Source organism: Daphnia pulex, chromosome 5 (assembly GCF_021134715.1).
Source record: "Daphnia pulex isolate KAP4 chromosome 5, ASM2113471v1".
Taxonomy (NCBI): Eukaryota; Metazoa; Arthropoda; class Branchiopoda; order Diplostraca; family Daphniidae; genus Daphnia; species Daphnia pulex.
Window position 1 is genome coordinate 3,564,236 of NC_060021.1, and position 21,660 is coordinate 3,585,895.

General features: G+C 41.3%; 3 protein-coding genes across 6 annotated transcripts; 2 read left to right on the top strand and 1 right to left on the bottom strand.

Moving 5' to 3' along the window:
* Window positions 1-115: 115 nt before the first annotated feature.
* Window positions 116-2,737, top strand: LOC124193619. 2 transcript variants are annotated; one of them, XM_046587532.1, is made up of 8 exons: window positions 121-403; window positions 488-754; window positions 839-1,232; window positions 1,295-1,446; window positions 1,525-1,882; window positions 1,957-2,034; window positions 2,114-2,360; window positions 2,437-2,737. In XM_046587532.1, exons 1-8 carry the CDS (start codon window positions 240-242, stop codon window positions 2,616-2,618), a joined length of 1,842 nt encoding a protein of 613 aa, XP_046443488.1. In that variant the 5' UTR covers window positions 121-239; the 3' UTR covers window positions 2,619-2,737. The 2 variants fall into 2 exon arrangements, with proteins under 2 accessions (XP_046443489.1, XP_046443488.1); XM_046587533.1 differs by lacking the exon at window positions 1,957-2,034 and having other exon boundaries at window positions 116-403; window positions 1,525-1,666.
* Window positions 2,738-5,286: 2,549 nt separating this feature from the next.
* On the top strand, window positions 5,287-6,396 carry LOC124193697. The gene is made up of 2 exons (XM_046587625.1): window positions 5,287-5,408; window positions 5,491-6,396. The coding sequence occupies exons 1-2, from the start codon at window positions 5,397-5,399 to the stop codon at window positions 6,316-6,318; spliced, it is 840 nt and encodes a 279-aa protein (XP_046443581.1). The 5' UTR covers window positions 5,287-5,396; the 3' UTR covers window positions 6,319-6,396.
* A 2,804-nt stretch (window positions 6,397-9,200) lies between these two features.
* LOC124193652 (myosin heavy chain, muscle-like) lies at window positions 9,201-13,074 on the bottom strand. Of its 3 annotated transcripts, XM_046587573.1 has the most exons (9): window positions 11,262-13,070; window positions 11,076-11,192; window positions 10,930-11,013; window positions 10,773-10,847; window positions 10,638-10,700; window positions 10,498-10,572; window positions 10,331-10,435; window positions 10,115-10,264; window positions 9,201-10,056 (listed from the first exon to the last, which is right to left on the bottom strand). In XM_046587573.1, the coding sequence occupies exons 1-9, from the start codon at window positions 12,982-12,984 to the stop codon at window positions 9,590-9,592; spliced, it is 2,859 nt and encodes a 952-aa protein (XP_046443529.1). In that variant the 5' UTR covers window positions 12,985-13,070; the 3' UTR covers window positions 9,201-9,589. The 3 variants fall into 3 exon arrangements, with proteins under 3 accessions (XP_046443529.1, XP_046443530.1, XP_046443531.1); XM_046587574.1 differs by lacking the exon at window positions 10,773-10,847 and having other exon boundaries at window positions 9,501-10,056; window positions 11,262-13,074; XM_046587575.1 differs by lacking the exons at window positions 10,498-10,572; window positions 10,638-10,700; window positions 10,773-10,847; window positions 10,930-11,013 and having other exon boundaries at window positions 9,501-10,056; window positions 11,262-13,056.
* Window positions 13,075-21,660: the final 8,586 nt, after the last annotated feature.

Consider the following 21,660-nt stretch of genomic DNA (forward strand, 5'->3'; position numbering starts at 1 on the left):
TTTTAATTTCGACAACTTTTAACTGCAGTATCAGATTTCACTTAGATCCCTTTGACAGATAAAAAAAAATAGACTCTATGTAGCATGTACCTGCATGTAGAGTGTTAGTGCATGGTTAGTGTACTGTACAGTCCAGTCCAGTACGTACACTCTGCGATATTGTAATCGGCAACGGTGTTTGTTTTATTTTCGACAACAACTTCAAACTTACAACGGACCGACGTCTAGGTTTTTTAAAAATGTCGCTTTTGCTTTCACTTCCGAATGAACTATTAGTCAATTATATATTTGCTTATAATGATATCGGAATATCGGATTTGTTTCACCTAATGCATTCTTGCAGTCGACTCAACCTTGTTGTTCGAAAATCGAATAAACTGTGGAAAGAAAAATACGGAACAAGGTATTGCCATGTATAAGTTTTCTGTGTATAATGATATTACGATGTAAACTGTGATTCTAAATATAACTTTCACTTCTTCTATAGATGGGGAGAATTAGAGAGCCTTTCTGGAAATCAATCTGTGGAGCAAGTACTTTGGTTAGACATTGTAGGGTTGCGACTCAGGGTAAATAAAGATGTGAAAGAGACTATAGGAATGCTGTCGTCAGTATGTTACCCAAATGTTGAAATTTTTCAAAGAGGAACACCTCAATGTATCATGGACAAATTTCTGAAAGGTGACAATCTCTATTCTGAATTTGTTCAAAAAGCACTTGAAGACCTGGCATTTTCAAAAATGCATGATGCCTGGTTGGTATTTTTTTATTGATATGTGTATATATTCTATCTTTATTAGGAAAAAATATTTCTACTATAAATGTTTCTTTTTTTAAGGTCTGAAAATATGACTATAACATACTATGCTCATCATGCACTGATGAAGGTAAGATCCAGCTTTCTGGAAAGGAAGTGGTTTGAGTACCTGGAAAAGCCTCATGAAAACAAATCTCTTCTGGAAGGTGCAATTCTCATCTGTCAGTGGTTCAATGTTGACAAAGAAATTCTGCCCACCATACAAGACATTGAAGCCTACTTGAAAAACATTGTTGAAAAAGTTTCAAGCAGAGTAGCTGACTCAAGAGTTACTGCTAATCCAATAATTAAACGCGAAGACATTCTTTTAAATATCAGTCAAGTGTTGCTTAATGATATCTGTATATTGGATGCGCCTTGGTTCGACGAAGAAATCTCATTTGAAAATTGGAGCTGTTATCTCTCCATAATTAATGTATACACATTTCATTTTTTATGTTCTTTCTTGTCAGTCTAACTTCGTAAATTGGGTTTTAGGTAACTGAAAGTGAGAACACCTGCGAAACGATGTTCTGCATAATTTATCGAGAAGTGGCTTTGAGGTTTGGTATTCTGTGTGAGCCTGTTTATTGTTTTGAAAATGTCGACATGGACCATCGGCTGATTCTTAGGTGCCGAGAGTACCCAGAGTAAATAACTAAATACTACATTTTTTGTTTTTTTTTTTGTTATATAATGTTATTATGTTTTTCTTTATCTATTTCAAGGCAAGAAGATGGATACGCCTACATCGACGTCTGCAGTGGTGGATCCTTGAAACGCCTCAATCATTTGCGTCGTCTTGGTCCTCTGCGAAATCGAAATAATGAACTCCGTTACTATTCCCTTGAGACGGATCAACCAGCTCCAGTAAACTTGATTTTCCATCGAATGTTGCAACCAGTTATTTCTTGTGGAGAAGCCGAATTGACGATGAATAACCCATCCAGCACAATATCTTTCCTCACTAGACTTTACAGATTAAATTGCATTCTATTCCCTGAATCACATGACTTAGTAACGAAATACGCAGATCATTGCTGTGATCATATAATTCAATTGGACCATGTCTCCGGTCTCCTCCGGGTATAGATTTCAAAATGAAGTAATATCCTATCAGTCCATGTAATATCATCTTCTTGTTTGTTCTTCAATTTTAGTCAAAAGGGCTTAACGATCATTTTCTGATAGTCGGCGGGCCCCGTGAACTAGAACGCCATAATGCCAGAATCGCTGCTGTGAGCTCATAATTTAATATTTCTGGATCAAACTAATCGTTATTGTGGTATTTTCTTTTTTTCTTGTATATTTTTTCAGAGAAAAGTTGTTCGCTGTCGTCTACCCTCCATTAAATACGCAGTCGGCCTTGTCATGAAGATGAAGAACCGCCATACAGAACCGGGAGAGGAAGAGCGCATGGACATTGGCGTCATCACTTCGTGGGATGCCAAAGGGGATGCTAAGAAATTATTTAACCGAAACTTAAACTTCCTTGAAAACCTGGATCAGCCGTATTACTATGTTTTAACCAATAGTTATGATGAACCTGAATACCTGGCCGAAGGTAATTCGCACAACTTACTGAGCACTCACGTTTAACCAGATACATTTTTAATCTAATGTTATTATGTATATTACAGATGTATTGGAACTTTATCCAGATCCTAGTTACGGACTGTTTATCCACGAAGATCTTGGCTTCCACTTTGAAAGATTCGATGGTCGCCGCTTCGTGCCGAACGAAGAGAAGAGACGCAACCATCCCGAAGACGATGCAGTTGCCTTATCTTTAACTAACGTTTTATTAGTGGTGATCGATTGAATAGTTTTCTTTCATCTTAAAAGTGACCGGAAGTTGATCTTGCAGACTTGACACTTGAGTGTAGTCGCATCTTGATTCTAACAACAAATCGCCCAATAAACGTGGAGTTTTCAGTGTTACGCTTATTTTTTATTTTTTTTTTTCTATTTCATGTGGATATAAATTACTCAATTCCGCTTAATTCATCAATGTTCACCCCCAAGCTACCGTTGATATAACGTTAAGTCGGAGCGACAAACAGTCATAGTAGAGAGAAACTTCATTGCAGATTTGCAGAGCACAAGGAAACAATTAAGTTCCTAAAAGTTCATTAGGAATTTTGGTTAATATCCACAGAGCAAAATCGGTGATGGAAATAAATAGATGTACGGAAGTGGAATCATAAACGTCAATGAATCTTCCGTAACTCGTAAGAGATGTCGTGGCTCTAAATGGTATGTTACTCCTGTGGAAGCGATCATCACTAAACATGGGAACGGTACAGTAATATTTCAATCACAAACATAAATATTTACAATTATTTCATATTTATTTTTGAAGTATGATTGTAAAATGTGGCGAATATTAAAAACAATAATTATTTTGAGCTAGTTATTTAATTAAATTGAAATTTTAGTGTAAATAGTGGTAACTGGATGCTTGCGCATGAGGTTGTTCGCCCCCTAGGTCTATATAAAGGGTGCGTACGTATAATTGTTATCAACAAGTTTTCAGCAACGATTACAAACTTAGAAAATGAATATTCTGACAAATATCAAAACGTTTTTCTTCGGGCTTCTGTCCTTGGCTATTCCCGTCTTGCCTGCTGCATTTGATTTCATTTGGGATACATTTACAAACTACTTTCTTGATAATTTCGTTGTGTCACCATCAATCGTCGCTGAATCCGAGTTCATTCCTGCCGGAGACGCCACAATAACGGCGATGGAAACGGAACTAACTGTTTCCCAGCAAAAAATTCAACAATTGCTGAAACGCCACGACGAGTTAGAATCCCAAAACAAAAGGCTCTTGGAGGAATTGGAAACTCTGGCACAAAAGGTCTCTGAGCAAGCCGATCGAACTCTATTTATTCTTCTCGAGCAATGCAAAAAGAAATTGGTTGATTTGATGAGTGATTGCGATCAGAAAGTAGCTAAACTTCAAGACGAAAACAAAAATTTGAAATCCTTCATTCATTCACTCGAGAAAGAAAACGAGAAACTGAATAGTTCGTCGGAAGATGCTCCACTTATGGCCAAACCAGAATCCGTTGAAACGGAATTCGTCAATGAAGAGACATCCGCCCTTCCGGAGTTACCGAGCTGCATTCCGGACTCAAACTGCTATGTAGAAAATGAACAGAAATCAGTAGACGAAGGTGACGTTTATCAGGAACTGTTTACTGAAGGAGAAATGACAAATGAACTCCTCCCGCCGATGCCTCAAATTGCGGATGAGACTCGCGGATTTCCAAGCAATTTGCCGCATGTCGACCCGATCTGTCAGCCAAAGTGGGATAGTGATGAATATTTAGACGAAGATGAGCCGGCTGTCCAGCAAGAAAAGAACGAGGCAGTAGCGGACGAGTCTTCTTCGCTTTCCGGATTTCGTGAAGTTAACCCATCAACGGATGAGACCCAGCACACCGAGTCAAATGGCATAGTTGAAGCTCTTTCCGTTCCGAACACATTTGAGGACTCCCATGTCTGTTTCGCTACTTGTTCGCCCATATCAGAACCTGTTGGGTTGATGCCAGAAGCAACCGCAGAGTCGTCGCCCTTGAAATCAATCGCTGCTGAAACTCCACAGATACCGGAGAGATCCAGTGGAAACCGGAAAATAAACAAACGGAATAAAAATAAAAGACGGTACTCAAAAGAAATGAGAGCGGATGGAATCCTTGAAAAGGCTGTCGCTCGTATTGATAAAATGGAACAAGTGGTGGTGGGGACATTTGGCGCTTGCAAATCGATGGTGTCTGCATGTCTCGCCGATTGGCTGCCGACATCCTTTTGCTACGAAGAACCCGGAAATTATTCAAGAACCGGCGAAGACCAAACTTGTTGCCAGAAATCTAAAGAAGAGACTTTGATGTCTGAAGCAGCCAATGTCTCTGATTCTCAGAAACCGTTGGGTGTGGCTGACGAGAAGCACAAAGAGAAAAATCGGCGTAAAAAAAAACAACTCTAACAACGAGGAGGCAGGCGATTCGACAAACTTTTAATGGCGATCATTTTCTATGTTTCTCATTGATTTATTTCTTCTGTCAATTGATTTGAAATACAAATAATTCAGTCAAGTATTCGCATGATCTAATTTAATTATATCGTTATTTCACACAAATGTTATCAAATTTTCTGTTGGGTCCTTAGCCAAGTTATTCATTAAGTTTAGCGGGCATACGGTATATTTTATTGAGTACTGCTGACTATAGTTTTGTTGCAATGTAGTACTATGAGAAGAAGGAATAAGAATTTCTTTCGCCAGTTTTCTTAACATTAACACTAACCTTACTTTGAGAATACGTCATCCCTGCGAAGTTTTAAAATGAAGGAAAAATAAAAATAAACTTGGAACGGTTAGTAACTCAGTGACAGCAGGAAGGTCATTCGACAGTTTCACGACACGCCCTGAGTCAGGGTGTGGTAGGAATAAAGTATCGCTAAGCAAATGTTGTTCTCGGCTACCTTGGGTGATCACAAGGGTGGGGATGTTAGATGGACGAGTATAAAAGAGTCAAGTCACAGTCCATCAACAGCATCCTCCTCGAGCTCTTCAATCTTTACGAGAACGACAATGAAATCGACGGTAATAACTATTTCCAATTTCATCTTATTAATAATATTAACCTAAATTTTTTAAATAAACATTTTGGTTTTCCCGTAAGCAGATCGCCTGTCTGTTGGTGTTGGCCGTGGCCGCCCAAGCTCAATTCTTCGGATACGGTGGATATGGTGGATACTACGGAAATTACGGTGCCTATCCGTTCGCTGGCGTGCGCGCCACCACGGCCTACACTGGAATCCCCGCAACTGCCGCCGTCCCCGCCGCCTTACCCGTCGCTTATGGCTACCCTTCTATCTCTGCCACCCAGTACCACGCTCAGGACGAGCTCGGTCAGGCCAGCTTTGGCTATGCTCACCCCGGACAGGCCGCAAGCAACCTCCGTGACGGTTTCGGCAACCAGATCGGCAGCTACGCTTACGTCAACCCAGAAGGTAAAGAAGTCCGTGTCTCCTACACCGCCGACTCCCGAGGCTTCCGCGTCCAATCCAACGATTTGCCCGTCGCTCCCGTCGACAATTCGGTAGCTCCCGTCCAGGTTGAAGACACACCCGAAGTGGCCGCTGCCAAAGCCGATCACGCCGCCGCTATCGTCGCTGCCAAGTCCGGAGTCGCCCCCGTCGCTCCCGTTGCTCCCGTTGTCGCCCTTCCGGCACCAGTCCAGGACACTCCCGAGGTGACCGCTGCCAAGGCGGAATTCGCCGTTAAATTCGCCGCCGCCAAGGACGCCGCTACCCCGGCCGTTCGTGCTAAACGTCAAGTTTGGAACTACGGAGCTGCTCCATTCGCTTACCCCGGCTATGCCGTCTCCCCTTACGCCTATTCGGTTGCCGCTCCCGCCGTCGTCGCCGCCCCTGCCATGCCCGTCCGTGAGGCCACTTTAACCAAGACCATCCTCACTCCCGGTCACGCAGTCTCTTACCGCGTTGACTAAATTTTTTAAGTGAATATGATTTTCATTCTTCTCCCTTTCTGGACTTCTGCGGAATAAATCTTTATCGGAAAACTGAAATTGGATTTCTTTATTATCGCTTGTTCTTATACTTCACCTGTAAACGAAGTTTTCAAGTCTATGGCAATGGCTATGGCTCATGGCAGCAAACTCCAAAGAGTTTGCTGATGTGTCAAATATTTTACTTGCTGATTTGTCAAATACTTACTAAGTATACTGGAAATTTGAATTGGGCGCTTTAAATTTATACTGTTTTGAACTGTACGCATATGTTGCGGTTTGCCAAGGATTTCCTCTTTGTTATTTGGGGTCCCATAATCTGAACTTCTCTTCGGCAAGGTTAATTTTATTTGGTACTTAAAAAGCTATCGAACACTGCTATACTGTACGTACTACAACTGTTGACGTGCGGTGCGCGGTTGAGCACAAAACTAATATAGCGCCGCCACAAGTTGCCCCCCAACGCTGTTCGTGCCCATATTTTTGCTCTAAGCGAATACTCAGGCGAAAATTAACCTTATGGCATCCGATCGTAACCAAATGTGAAGAAAATGATAATAAATTATGAACTATATTATTCTTTTTTCATGATCACTTTATGAACAAAGAATTGCGCAAGCGACATTTTGCTTCAGCCTTGCCCGAATACCTGACAGCTGTGATAACCATACACCGTCCTACGTTATAAAGAGCCCAACCATATCGCATCAAAAGCCAAACCACTCTTTAGCGCTGCGACATTCACATTCGTTGATGAATCGACATGAAGAATTGTCTTGTTTTGTTGTTAGCCTGGGCCGTCTGTGTTGTTGCCGCCCGTTCGGCTCATCACACTGCAGTGCACATTTCCGCTAGTGGACGACGATCCTATTATCAGGAACCCTTCGATGTCAGGGCAGTCCATTCTGAACATCACTGTGATCACGCACTTATTCATCAGCCCAGCAGTTATTCCTCGACGCAGTTGGCTCTTGCTCACCGATTCCAAGATCCTCCTAACGCTGTCGCCGTCTATTTGCCCAGCCAATACGCCTGGATGGAGTCGAAACCATTGGCTCTGCCTCAACGGTTCCACGATCCTCCTCCTGTGGTCGCCGTTTATTTGCCCTCGCAATATCCCGCGTTTGCATAAGTGTCTGTTGACTCTGTCCAAATGCCTTAAGAAAGCTGCTAAGATTATGTTTTGGACGATTTTGGATTATGTGTCGATCCTCTAATGATGTGTAGAATAATTAAATTTTTGAACCAAACCTGTTACCTTTATTTGTTAAAAAAAGAGTTACGCTTGAAAAACATTGTTGTTATACTCGGTATTGGTATTGACCTAGATTTGAAGGAGAATCACCGTCCCTCATATTACCGACCCTTCTACATTCCTGAAGGTTGACACAATGAATTTGGAGCAGAGCCACTCAGGTCTAGAGGAAGGTTTTGCAGATAGACGCGTGAATTTGCGTTCAGTCATGCACTAATATATAAGAATGTAAATGTGAAAAATCTTAACCGTATAATTAAATTAGACGCGAATGAATTTTCTCCCATTTATAGTGTGACGCGCCTTTTGTAATTAAAAAAAACGTTTTTTTTTACTGGTCGCGTCTCCATTTTTTTCACCTAGAAACTTGGAAATTTGTGTTTGTGCATTGAAAAATATTTATTTGCATTCCGGTAAAATTTTCGTAAAGAAATTCCCACCTCTTAACGTGTTGGAGTCGATCGAAAATCCTCCCCTTCCCCTTCGTGAAATCCTGCGCCCGTGAGAAAATAATTGAAGTAAAAATAAATCATTTAAATATAATTATACAGTGAAAACCCTGTTAAAGGTAAACGAGTCGTGTAGATTTCATATATTTTATTCGTTTCTCTCGGTCGACTTTCACCTGAATTCCATTTTTTGTAGGGAGTGTATACTTTTTCCTCTTGTATTTTAATAGCTATTTAGAAATAAAGGGAAAGTATTTGCTAGCTTTAACTTGACTTTGCCGTGTTCACTTTAAGAGTAGAAACAATTTTCCCGAGTTCCAAAACCGGAAAGTTTAAACGTCATAGCTTGTGGCTCAATCTGCATTTGAATGGTGGTACTCAGTTTCACAATTTGATTCAATTTGTGACAAAATCCGAAGTTTTATAACACTGGTTCAAATTGTGTTGAGATTTTGTCAAATGCAGAGTTTTCATTTCCAAAATTATTAAAATTTTTTCTGGGCAGTAGATTAGATACCAATAGGAATTCATTTCTGACAACTGTTATTCATATTTTTGATCTACCATTTTACCAACTTATCAAAGACTACGCTATTTTCTATTTTGTCAAACATTTATTATGCAGAGTCGAGCTTCAATTGGCATCACTGCTTCCCAATTTCTTGCGAATATCAGTGTCGCAACTAAAGTGTCGCAATTAAATGTAATTGAAAATTGAAATTGTTGGTCTTTCATTTTTAAAAGGCCGTTGCTTTTTCGTCATTTTCACACCGAGCGAATAGATGGCGCGTCTGTCCATTTCATGCGGGTGTGGCCGGATAAATTCAAATTTTATGTGTAATTTTTAAATTGTTTTCGAAAAATTCCAAACCGTAAAATATGAATCCGAGGCGAATGAATTATCTCCTATTTCTAGTCCACCCTCTATATTGTAAATGTGGCAATCAAATTTGGTTTTCGTCTCATCACGTCCACATTGTTACAGATAGAAAATAGAAAATTGGTGTGTGCATTGAAAATGTTTAGTTGCATCCACAGTTCAATTTTCTTAAAGAAATTCCGATCCCTTAACGAATTGGAGTCGATCAAATTTCTTCCCCCTTTGTAAAATCCTGTGTCCGTGAGAAAGAAATAATTAAAATTTTATAAAATCAAATAAAAATAGTGGAAAACTTTTATTAAAGATAGACGAGATGTGTAGTTGCATCGTTTTCGTTTTGATTACAAGCGACATTTTTTTATTAAAAAATATGCAATTTTTATATCTGGCAATCAAATAGAGTTTTCACGTCCCTTGCCCTTATTTTTAGAGATAGAAAAGCCCATTTTTTTGAACGATTACTAAACAAATTATTTGAAAATTTCAATCTGTAAAGGAATTAGAGGCGAATGAATTTTCTCACATTTCTTGTCCACCTGTATTTTGTAACTTTTGAATTTTCAATCCCTCCCCCCCCCCATCTAAAATTCCCTTCCCACAATGTTCGTGTCGATATGAAACAAAAATGTTTGGGTCGAAAATTTTTCGTGTCGCCGATGAAGTTGAACCTCAAAGTGACGCCACAATTTCCTCCCCCAACATAAAACCCGTGAAATGGGTGTGGTGGGAACTGTCGTCATGCAAAGACGATGAACCAGTGTACCAAATCTCCACCCAGACTTGATCGCCTTTTTTCAAGTTCAGCGTCGACTGGAGGGTCACCGGATTATATTGATCAACGGGGTCGTTATTCTGTGAAACAAAACTCGCCCCGATTGGATTACTGTTCAAAGAAAGAAAAGAATTTAACGAAGCCGAAGATAAAAGACGCGCCGTTCCCGCGAAAGAGAAAAAATAAATTCCCGGTCGCGGTGCCGTGAAGATCCCAGACGTCAAATCCATGGCATTTCCCTCGTTCACCATCGCCAAATCGAACGGGATCGGAGTTGATTCGTTGTAAAATGTATAATTTCTCTGGACGTAGAAATGGACGGGCGCAGATTTGACGTCGGCGTATCCAATCCATTTCTGTTTGTCTGTAAACAAAAAAAGATTTAGATGAACAATAACAAATGAAATTAAAACATGTCGTACCATTTTGATTAGCAAAAAAGTTGCAGTAAATCATTTCCATCTTCTTCGCTCCTTTTACGGAAAAGAATCCGCTCAGTTTATGTCCCGTTCGTTGTAGATCCGCACACGAGGTTGGCATTTTACCAATGTCGACTAATTCACTCGTTCGGGCTGTTAAATTCAAATTCTTTCAATTAGTCAATAAATTTAAATTTTTTTATTACAATGTAGGCCTACCTTTAAATTTGGTGGCCAAATCCGCAACGGCGGACTTTGTTCTGTTCAATTCCGTTCTCGTTGAGGCCAAACTTGTTTTTGTAGTTTTCAAATCAGTTGAGGTTGCTGAACCATTTTATTCGATTAAAATTAAAACAATTTCAAATAATAAAACATAATTATTTTACCTCTTAGATCTTTTTTTAAATTTTCGGCGGTAACTTTTAATTCTTGACCAAATCGATCCGAATTCGCTACACAATCTAAGAAAACAGAATTAATTAAACAAGACTATTTTCAACAAAATTCGATTCGTCGTGAAATTTACTTTTGAGTTCAGATGACAAATTTCCGGTCGTGATTTTCGTTTTCGCCAATTCTTTTTCGGTCGCTAAATTTAATTTATTGAAAAGGTTTTTGCATTCGTATATTTATCGGATTTTTTAGTACAACAAAAAAATACCATTTAATTTTGCAGATAAATCATCGACGGTTTTGATGAAATCTGCACTTGTTTTCACCGAATCCTGCTTAGCCTCTGTGTGTAACAAGCAGCATAATTACGTGCGTGAAACCATTTTAAAAATTTAAATTTAATTTCCAGTAAAATAATGAAATACCATTTAACTTTATAAAGAGATCATTGACATCGGTCTTCGTTTTCTCCAAGTCGATTTCGGTTTCCCCCAACTCCTTTTTAGTCCCTGTTTAATCACAACATTTTATAAATTTAATTTTTCGTAAATTCTTAAATAATTTAAAATACCTTCTAATTTATTAGTAAAATCAATTCGCGTTTTAGTTAAATCGCTCTTCGCATTTCTCAGTTCGATATTCATCTTCACCAAGTTGTTCACAGTTGTACTTAACAGCTCAGTAGTGGCTAAAATTCAATTAAAATAATTCAAATTAAATTTAGTAAATTTATTTTGCAAAATTTATTTTAAATAACCTTTGAGTTCCTCCTTCAAATTGTTCCATTCGTCAGTGACGGTCAATTCTGTGTGTTCTAAAAATTTTATCGGTGCCGACAGTTCAGCGGTCGTGTAACGAACACGAACGCTGCGATCTTGAAACGATTGAGAATCACGAAATTTGCCCAAATTGATTCGGCTCAGTTGCATCGGTTTGGGCACGAATTTCTCTCCGTCCCATTGGACGTAGTCTCTACTTTCTTGTAATAATTTTGCGATTTCTTCTTTCATAATTTCGACTCGCCGGGAGCTATCGGAATCTTGTGCCATTTTCCCTGAAATGACTGAACTGATTCTGTCCGCGTTAGCCCAACTGTTTGAGTCGAAATTGTGTTGGATTATTTCTTTATTCTCTAACTCTCTGTCGTGTTCATCAGAGTTGGTTTTTGCCCTGTCAGTCTTCTCGTTTTCTCGTTCGGCATTGTGCGTGTTACTATTTTCCGGTCCGACTTTAACGCCAAAATGAATGCCCCACCCACCGCCATCGACTTCCGTGTCGACTTTGTTTATATTCGACTTGTCATCGCGAGTTTGATTGCGGCTGGTTTGCCCTTGGTCCGTTGCTTCTGATCTTCTCCTTTCATTTTCATTTGCATCTTTCGATTGATTTTCGCGACGAATTTGTTCCTCACGTCTTCTTTCCTCGTCTTTATTACTTGAAGTTAATTTTTCGGTTATTTCAGACAGCCTCTCCGCTTTCTGAAACATGTCCGCCAATTTCTTTTGAGTTTCCGTGTCCAGTTTGTTGAGGATTTCGTTCAAAGTTTTTGTCGTCTTGTCCGGCCGGTAATTATCTTCATTCCAAAAAACAGAGTCCCACATTTTGTCACTTTGCTCTTTGATGGTAGTCCTGGATGTGACCAGCAAATCCTTTAAAATATTTGAAATTTGAAACTCCGTATCAGGCGACCCGACCTCAGAGTCGTCAAATGTGTCCATTCGGATGTTGGTGGCCGTTTCCGTCAACATTTTCTTCTCGTCGTTGGCCGTCAGAAAAATTTCTTTTTTGTCTCCAAATTTCTGTAAAAGAGTCGAGACCATTTGACCGGAAGTGACGCTGTCGATGCGGATGGTCGTCTGTTTGGTTTGCGACGTCTGCGATGACAAACTGTAAAGAAGTTTGAAATGGTCAAATTGTTCGGGGTCGGATCGCATTTCACTGGCCAGTTCGTCGCAGATTTTCTGTTCAAAACACGACAGAGAAAGTCTCAGAGTTTTACTCTTGTCATAATTCGTCCACACTGGCGATAGCGAATAATCTGTTGCGGGTGTGTTGCTAGTAAGAATGACCTTCTCCAAGGGAATGACTCTCACTTGATTTGATTTGATTTGATGACCGACGATTTCGTTCAAATATTTCACAACTTCATTTTCGACTTTGTCGTTCCACATTTCCACACGAAATCTCATCTCTTGTTGTTTCGTCACTCTGTTCAATCTACTAACGGCACTTTTGTGGTCCAGTAGCGCAATGGGGGAGTAGAAATATTTTTTCTTACTGTCGGTCGTCGTTGCCTTGTGATTATTGGCGTGTTCGTAAATTTCAACGAGAAAGTTGCCGTACTTCATGGAACTTAACGTATCAGGTGAGATTTGCAGTTTCGCCCAAGAAGAAGAAGCACCGGGGTTGTCTGATTGGCACTTACAGCAAACGGCAGCCAAAAATATGACGAGGATGCACCTCATGGATGTAATTGCCATTTCTGTTAGTTTTATCGACACTTATTTGACGTTTAAACTGAACGGGGACTCGGGAATTACTGCGTATTCATACAGAACGATTTTGCAGACTCATTCGACTGGGTTTGTGTTTGACAGCAGTGCGTGTCCAAGGTTCACGATAAAAACTTGTTTATTTATTTTTCGTGGGCGCGATAAAAGTCCAGGATCGAGTGGAAGAAAATACAGAAATGTAATTTAATATTCCTGACGAAATTCACAGTTTTATTTTTGTGTTTTATTTTTAACTAAAACGAAACATATTTTTGTGTGTGGAATTCAAGCGTTTCACCTTTCATTTTTATGTGATTTCAAGCTGCGATATCATTCGCAATATCATTAGGACAGATATCATTCGGCAAACTCATTCGAATGGGTTTTTCCAAGGGTTTTTAAGTTTCGGCCAATTTTAGTTCAGCCTCGAGATTTGAAAGATAAAATAGAAGTGTCATTTGATATTCCCGCCGAGGTTTTATAATCTTGCGTATTAAACAAGTTCACGATTCTTTAAAACACGATATACCAATCAAATCAAATAAAACAAGCTGGCAGATTAGATCAATTTCGAATGCCACTAATTTTGTAAAATAAGTTTTTTCTTCAGAATTTGCCACACCAACTGATTTCTACCCAAAACCTAGGCGCACCCAAAGTCATAGATAAATGATCTTATATTACATAAAATTATTTGTTATACTCGTGAGCCTATCCCGCATACCCAAATTGTGGGATCAACTATTTTTAAAATCAACTTTTTATCAGACATTTTGAAGACATATTTCAACGTTTGTTTGTTTTGCACCTCATTTCTAAATTTGGAGGGCATTTTTTTTAAATCTTTTTAATGGGATCGCCGACCAAACAAAACATCTCATAAATATCTTATGGTGAATATCTAGAACATAAAAAAAAAAAATAGATAAAAAATATATTTGATCTCCCTGTTCCCGCTCGCTCAGCTTGACGGACATTTGCAAATCTTGAGTTTCGACCTCCCTTCCATAGGTGTCGTATTGACAGAGTAACTCCCCCCTACTCACCCTCCTTCTGGCTACGACAAATAGCTTTAGGCCTAATATACTAAAGTAATTAAACTGATGATTTGATTATAGCTTGTAGAACTGTTAGGATGTTTTTTTTTTTTCATTATAAAGAAATGGTCGTTCACATTTCAGTCGTTGCTTGCGGTAACTTCCCTCTTGACACGTAGCCCGATACGACGGGACAGGCGGAATAATCACAGGTGATGATAAAGAGCTAACTGAATTACGATCGCAGTAAATCTCGAAGTCGCCCATGTCTTGCCTCAGATGTAATCTCTCGTCAGGATCGCAGGGCCCTTTTGTTCCGATTTCCCAACACTTTTTGGCAATGTGAACGCCGGCATCCGGACTCCAGTACACGTGTCGACCGTCAGCTGGGCATCCGCCGGAATTTTCTTCGCACTGCGGGATGTTGTTGCGCAGCACAAACCATTGCCCGTTTGGACAGGGACCCTAATTTTGGGGAGAAAACGTCCCAAACATTTTTCCTTATTTGTTTTAATTAGCTGGACGAAATACCTGCGTATTTTGCGTATAGCATTTCTTCTTTTGGACGGAGTAAATGACCCGGAGGTCCGACTTTTCTTTGGCCGATTCCAACGGCAAACAGTCGCAAAATCCTTGATTTTTTGGTCCGTCGTTCAGCTCCTTGTTTTCCGGACAGTGTTCGGTGGGACCGACGGAAATGCATGGACCTTTGAAGAATATTTCATCGGGAGACTCGCAGGGTCGTTCGCTTTGAAATTCAGTTAATTACAACATTGCGCAAATTCATTAATTAGCGAAATTAAAAATATACTTGGACAGAAAAAGTAGCCGAGCCGTGTAGATTCTCAAATCTTCTTCTTCCTGCTTCGATTGAGGAACCCGGAAGTCGAAAAATGCACTGGACTTGTTGAATATGCGCAGCCAGGCTTCTTTGAAATAAATTAAAAGTTTCGGCGACAATTCCGTTTCGCTCGATTCCAGCTCATCGTCCAGCGATTTGAGACGATTGATCAAATCATCTTTCGTTTCGCTTCTCTTTGGCGGATGCAGCAGGGTCAGGTTGCTCACAGGCCGGATCGATTCCAGCTTAGTGTCCTCCGACGACGAAGGATCGGTTTCATTCGTCTCTGATCCAGCATTAAGTTTGATCTTGTTTTCCTCTTCCGGCGGAGGTAAAAAATGAGCCTCATGACAAAGGCTGCTTGAAACTTTGTCACTTGAAAATTTGATTCCACCCACCCACCCGAAATAAAATATTACATCATTCATAACTGTCAGATTGGATTACAATTTTCTTACTTTGCGAGAAGAAGTAGGTCGGCCAGGTGTACGAGTCGGGTCCTTCGCTGATGGCGGGCTGATGGGGTCGGCATCTTTGGACGTGTCTTCGATGCGGGACCAAAGGTCGACAATGTCGGACAGGAGACTCTCGGCCAACTCCACCGATTTCTTGTAATTGGCTCCGAGATGTTTCAGGATCTTTTTGAGTTTCTCGTTCGATTTGCTCATTTCTTTGTCGAGCAGCTCTTTGTGTTTCTCCAATTTTTTCTCGACGTTGATGAACAAGACGAGTGGCTCTCCGTCAGGATCGACCCTCCTAGCTAAAGGCTTCTCTATACTTGCTTCCGCAATCTGGCTGTTGTTTCACCTACAACAAAAGGAATATTAATTCTAAAGCGAATGTGCAATAATGATTCATTTCCAAGTCTCACCTCTTTGTCAGGATTAGGTAGACAAAGAAGATCGGAGAACAGCAGAACCAGACAGAAACTTTGAAATAAAAGTTTGATCCGCGTCATTTTCCTCAAGCCCCGTGTACTTTTGAATAAATCAGGGCCAGGATCATTTTACCGACGCCTTTCAAAATCCTGCGGTATATCAGATGAGAGCACACGCGAACATCCCCAACGCCCTTGTCACTATTGAACTCTGCAACAAGTTAGTTCCTTTAATATACTTTCCCGAGTCGAGCTTGAGAGCATGTGGAAAAATCAGCTTCATAGCAAGTATGAATATAATGGTAACATGGTCCGTTATAGCCGCGAGGCCATTAGAGTTCCACTAGAATTTTTATGGACAAACAAAAGTCTTGAGATTAACCCCGCGCGCCGAGATGAACCAAGAATTTATATACTCGACCAAGTTATTGTTCACGCCAACGCTTTGGTTTAAAGGGGTGTTAACGAAGGGGCTTGTAAAATAATTTCTGGGCTGAGGGGGGAACTAGAAATTCTTTATCTTTATTTGACCTAGACGATATACTTGCGCGCGAGCCTATATCATCCAAATGAGGCTCTTGATGCTTCAAAACATTTTCACGGGTGTAATTACTTCTAAATCGTGTCAAACTGTTTAGATTTCGTTCGAGAGAGACCTAAATTGTTGTTGATGTTCGCCCTTATAACAATAAAGGCCTGCCTGTTACGAAGTAGAACTAAGTTCACTATGACGAGTCACCTTCGGCTCGAATCCTCACAAATTTTACCTGCCTTTAACATTATACATCCGCCTTTTTTTTTGTTTTCAAAAGAGTTTGGATAAATCCGCCGAGCGATAACAGGGTTAGCATTGAAGCACCAGTGGACGGTGGCATCTTATCTTCCATTAAACATAGGGCGGATGGCTTGAAATAATTAATTCACCGAGATAATGACATGCCCTGTTAGCTTAGATTCTTCAGTCCCCCAACTACTTGTTAAGAAAACAACAACATCAAATTCACCTGTGCAATAAGGTAAAAAAGCCATATACTCCATTTCAATAATTGATTCGGAAGATTAGAGATGGAGAGAATGGATGGCTGACTCCGGGAGTAATGTACATGTCACCGTTGCCATTGACAACCGATTCAGACTTCTCCCACCCGGGGCGATGAAGTAAGGATGTAGTTTTTAATACATGAGCGTCTTTGCTCTTTGGCTCTTAATATTTAATGTTGTAATGGAATTGGTGCGTATTACATGTCTCACAAAATTATAATCACTTATTATCGTCTCACTAAAATGATAAGATATTCACAGCAGAGGTTATATATACCTTTCTGCTTCAAAGTAACGCGGGAAAAAGATTCGAATAATTGGCTAACCAAATAAGATATTAATCCGGTTCTTTCGAGAAACGGATTGATTCAACTTGTCAGAGTAAATCCTATATCAAGGTTGTCACATGCTGATGGGGAATCTAGGCCTTAAAAAATAGGGGGTTAATGACGTCATTGATACAAATAGTAGTCCTACACCGAGGGGGCACTTATAATTGTCATGCGCAATGGGCGGAAAATATTAATCTCAGACAGAAAAGATGTGGGCGCAATATAGTTGAGACTTTCCGCTCTTCTCAGTCGGTTACATGTATACATTCCGCAAAATGGGCGGACATGTTGGTGATGCCACGAACGTTACACCTCCGTGGACGTGGAGGAACAACACACTCGAATTCCAAATAATGGATCAGAACTTTATATTACGAGCCCAGGAGATTTTTCGGTCATCGATCGTCGCCGTCGGACTATTTCTGAACGTTCTCGTGTTCTCCGTAGTGAGTCTGTCACGAAAGTTGCGTTCTTACCCCCTCCACATTTTCTGGGCCGCCATTTCCATCTTCGATGTCTTTTCCATCCGATTCCATGTCTTTTCCTAGTCGAGTACGCCCTGGAATTGGCCGTCGTCCTCGATCACGACGGCCAGGCCTGTCGGATTTTACTTTTAATTTACCCGGTCGACTACTCCCTGCTGTTGTCGTGTCTCCTGCTGGCCGCCATCGACCGATACGTGTCGATTGTGCGCTACGAGTGGTTACAAGGCGAACGTCACTAATCGCTGGGTCGATCACCATCGTGTCCGTCGTGTCGTTTTCCATCATCACCAGTCCGTTTTGGACCGGCTATCAATCAATTGACAAGTGCACCGTCAATTTGACTCGCGGGAATCGGGTTTTTGTGTGGAACTTGTTGCTGGGACTCATTTGTGTCGTTCTCCACTTGAACATTTTCATTAGGACGAGAGCTCTCGTCCAGCAGTATGTGCCCAGCTCTCGGCAGACGCCCATAACGGTCAGATTTGTACGATCGACCATCGGCCCTTCCAACGCCAGTTGTGGTATAACTTTTTAAACATTTATTTATTCCTGCACTTGATCCCGTTCCCAGTAACCGGCTTTATTCGATCCCTGGTGGATGAAGTCTGTAAGGATCAAATTTTTATAAATTCCGCGGGAGTGAGACAAGCCAAAATAATAATTTGATTTGTTTATATTAAACAGAACTAGGGGTAATGAACAAGAATAATTTCCCCACGTCAACGGAAAGAGTATTTATCACGATTCCCGAAAATCTAACCGCCGACAAACGGGATTCTTTGCTACCCCAGTCGCCCGTCCACCGTCACCAGCCGGCCAGCGCTGAACGATTAAAGTCGAAACGTTTTAAAATCCATCGACTGGAAATTCAGGCGGCCTTGATCATGTCGGCCAACATCTTGCCGTTTTCACTGTGCACTTTCCCCCGTTTCCTGTTACGCCATCGCCCTGTACTGGTGCCTCCGGCTGGACGGTGACTTCGACACCATTTTCCTCACGTGGACGTACATGTGGGACTTGTTCATGCTGCACAGCATCTACAATCATGTTTATGAGCACCAGTCCCGAATTCTGGAAGGCCCTCCTCCGCATCACGAGGAAATGGACTAAATTGTTTCACGTTGGTTTTCACGACTAGAATTAGGATTTAATTATCGAGTGGTTTGGAATGTTTACTTGTTTACCCGAAATTCTTTCGCAAACATTTCTTGTTGCATAAATTTGCTCCGTTTCAGTCTTATCAGCTCATCCACATCGCATGTTCTGTTTGTAATATCGAAGTGGCCGAAAGGGCTTGCGCATTTGGTCGAGTCTTTCGCGGCATTTGCATACATACTCTCCTACCTGTTGCGCCATTTTTCATATAAGATGTAAAGGTTAGCTTCCCTAAAATGATAACAACATTTGTGTTAATAAAGTTTTCTATTGACGTCGATTCCTTTTTACTAGTATACGTTTTATACTGCTTATTCTCCAAGCAATAAAAAATGGCTAGACAGCTAGTCAATTCTAGGCAATCAATAGGTTTTGAGCCGCGGTACTGCGTCCATACTTTTTGCCGTATGTAATTCTAAAAATAACTCTAATAAAGGCCGAATAGCGCTGACCTATTGCCGCGAAAACGTATATTCCGCGCATGCGAAACGGAATATACCTGCCTGCTGCCTTAATGTCCGAAACAGTTTTCAAGATATTAGACTGGTAGATTGATTGCTTAGTCGTTGATAACACACCAAGATGGAAGAATCAGTGGTCAATACTACTGACGTAGTAGTACTATCCTGGTGGGATACTTTCGACTACCCCGTCATGGAGCAGCGCATCTCCCAGGCCCAGTATTTCTACCGGACGTCGGTCATTTTCATCGGATTGTTGGCCAATTACATTGTCGTGTTGGTGACGACTTTTTCGCCGCATTTACGCAATCCCCGACACATTTTTTGGGCCGCCATTTCGGTAATGGAATTCTTGTTTTTACTCAACACCGCCCTCGAGCTGATCACCGTCCAAAGTCGGGATTACTCCATCTGCCGGTTGTTGATCATTTTCTATCTCGCCGATGACTCGGCCCTGATGCTCTGCCATTTTCTGGCCACCGTCGAACGCTACTTGTCCATCGCCCGCTACAAATGGTACAAGGCGATCGTCACCAATCGGGCCGTCGTCCTGTTGATCACTGTGGCTCTGGCCCTGTCGTTCTTCGTCATCACGAGTCCATTCTGGACGGGCTACAAGTCGATTTACACTTGCACGCTTGCACCGTCAATTTGACTCACGTGCTTTCGGTCAATGTCTGGAATTTGTTGCTCTCTTCTACAATTCAAAATCTTCCACACGACCAAGACGCTCGTTCGAAATTACGTCCCGAAATACCATCGTTTGCTATCCGTCAGCGTCAAATTCGTTCAGTCCATTCCGCCGGCTGATAGTGGAAATTCCGCTAAATCTGGAATCGATTCGGTTTTACCTTTTGTTTTGGTATTCCGATTGAATGAACAATTCTTAGGAGAGAGAACGGAGTCGAGAGTTTCCATCACATTCCACGAACCGCCTGATCCTGATGGAACTTTAAACGGAGGTGATCGAATGGATCAGCTGCCGTCAGTCGCGGATCTGGAAGACGCCAGATGTTTTTCGTGGAAGCCAAAAGGATCCCGAATCGGCCGGATAAAAATTTAAGCCGCCCACAGTTTGTTCATCAACATTGTAACGTTTTGGCTGTGTACCCTGCCGATTAGCTGTTCCGTTTTGGTTACCTACTGGTGCGTCTGGGTGAAAGGCGATTGTGATGTGATGTGATGACCAAACGTGGACCTACGTGTGGAACGCGTACATTCTTCACAGCATTTACAATCCCATCATGCACATGATCACCTGCTCCGATGAATTCCACCGAGCGCTTTTCGAAATGAAAGAAATGAGTCGCCATTGTTCTTTTCTCTCTTTCCCCCTTATTTTATTTTCTCTTGTGTGTGACTACCCTTTCCCTGGTTTTCTTGTACTGGCAATGTAGGGGGATGGTAGGAAATTAGGTAGGTATATTTCGTTCAGTCGACGACCATGCGAGTAGGTGAGCAGAGCTCAAAGAATAAGATAGCATGTCTGAGTTTCTTTTCAATGCGACAAAACTTAGAACCAGTTCGTGGGAGGCTGAACGGTATCTGTAAATAAGTGACGAACTGATGATGCTGCATTAACGTACCGTTGCGCATGCGAAGTGAAATTTCTGTTGAAGCAGCGTAGAGCACAATATGCTGTGAGTCTGGATTCCTCGTCATTCCGTTGTGTTCCCTACGCCAGAATGGACGGAAATAAATCGGCGCTCGCCAATAACATTACGTTGGGTAAATATTGTTACGCTCAAATCAGGATATGGCCTAATTTACACTTGGAGTGAGGTCACTATAAGCGAAATCAATCACTCTGCCGACTCCCTTTTACACAAGAGCCGGTACAGAATGATAAACTGTCACTGTTGGTGCCTATCTAACCTTATTACACCAACAGCGTCCACTAACTACACCAAATAAGAACACACAGCAACAACGGACGAGACAAGGCGCTAGGTTAACACTCCAAACTAGACTGACCGTCACCAAGAGGGGGAACAAGGTTAAAGAGAAGAAGGCCAAGAAGCAAGGTTAAACAAGGTGACAAACTACATTAGGCCACCTAGGGTTAAGTAAGTAAACCATTAACCCCACAATCAATAGAGGGCTGAAACGATCGTGACAATATGATTATCTAGTCATGGAACAGGACTTTCTGCAGCCCAAACTTTATTTCGAACGTCGGTCATCTGTGTTGGGATCTCCTGTTGAATTGTGTTGTCCTCTCTGTGGTGACTTTTTCGCGTCAGCTTCACTATCCCTGCCACATTTTTTGGGCTGCCATTTCCATCTTCGAATGCCTTTTCTTAGTCGATATGGCTCTCGAGTTGGTGACAGTGCTCAGACGCGATTTTTACTTGGCCTGTCGGTTCGTAGTTCTTTTTTATCCGGTCGATTATTCGATCCTGTTGATCTGCATGTCACTGGCCGTATTGGATCGC

Bases quoted from the DNA above. Each gene is read 5' to 3' on its own strand.
- LOC124193619 (XM_046587532.1), top strand. From the start codon at position 240: ATGTCGCTTTTGCTTTCACTTCCGAATGAACTATTAGTCAATTATATA. The intron at 404-487 runs GTATTGCCATGT...CTTCTTCTATAG, and splicing joins AAAGAAAAATACGGAACAAG to ATGGGGAGAATTAGAGAGCC. The intron at 2,361-2,436 runs GTAATTCGCACA...TGTATATTACAG, and splicing joins ACCTGAATACCTGGCCGAAG to ATGTATTGGAACTTTATCCA.
- LOC124193652 (XM_046587573.1), bottom strand. From the start codon at position 12,984: ATGGCAATTACATCCATGAGGTGCATCCTCGTCATATTTTTGGCTGCC. The intron at 11,193-11,261 runs GTTATTTAAAAT...ATTGAATTTTAG, and splicing joins TTTGAAGGAGGAACTCAAAG to CCACTACTGAGCTGTTAAGT. The intron at 11,014-11,075 runs GTATTTTAAATT...GTGATTAAACAG, and splicing joins TTTTACTAATAAATTAGAAG to GGACTAAAAAGGAGTTGGGG.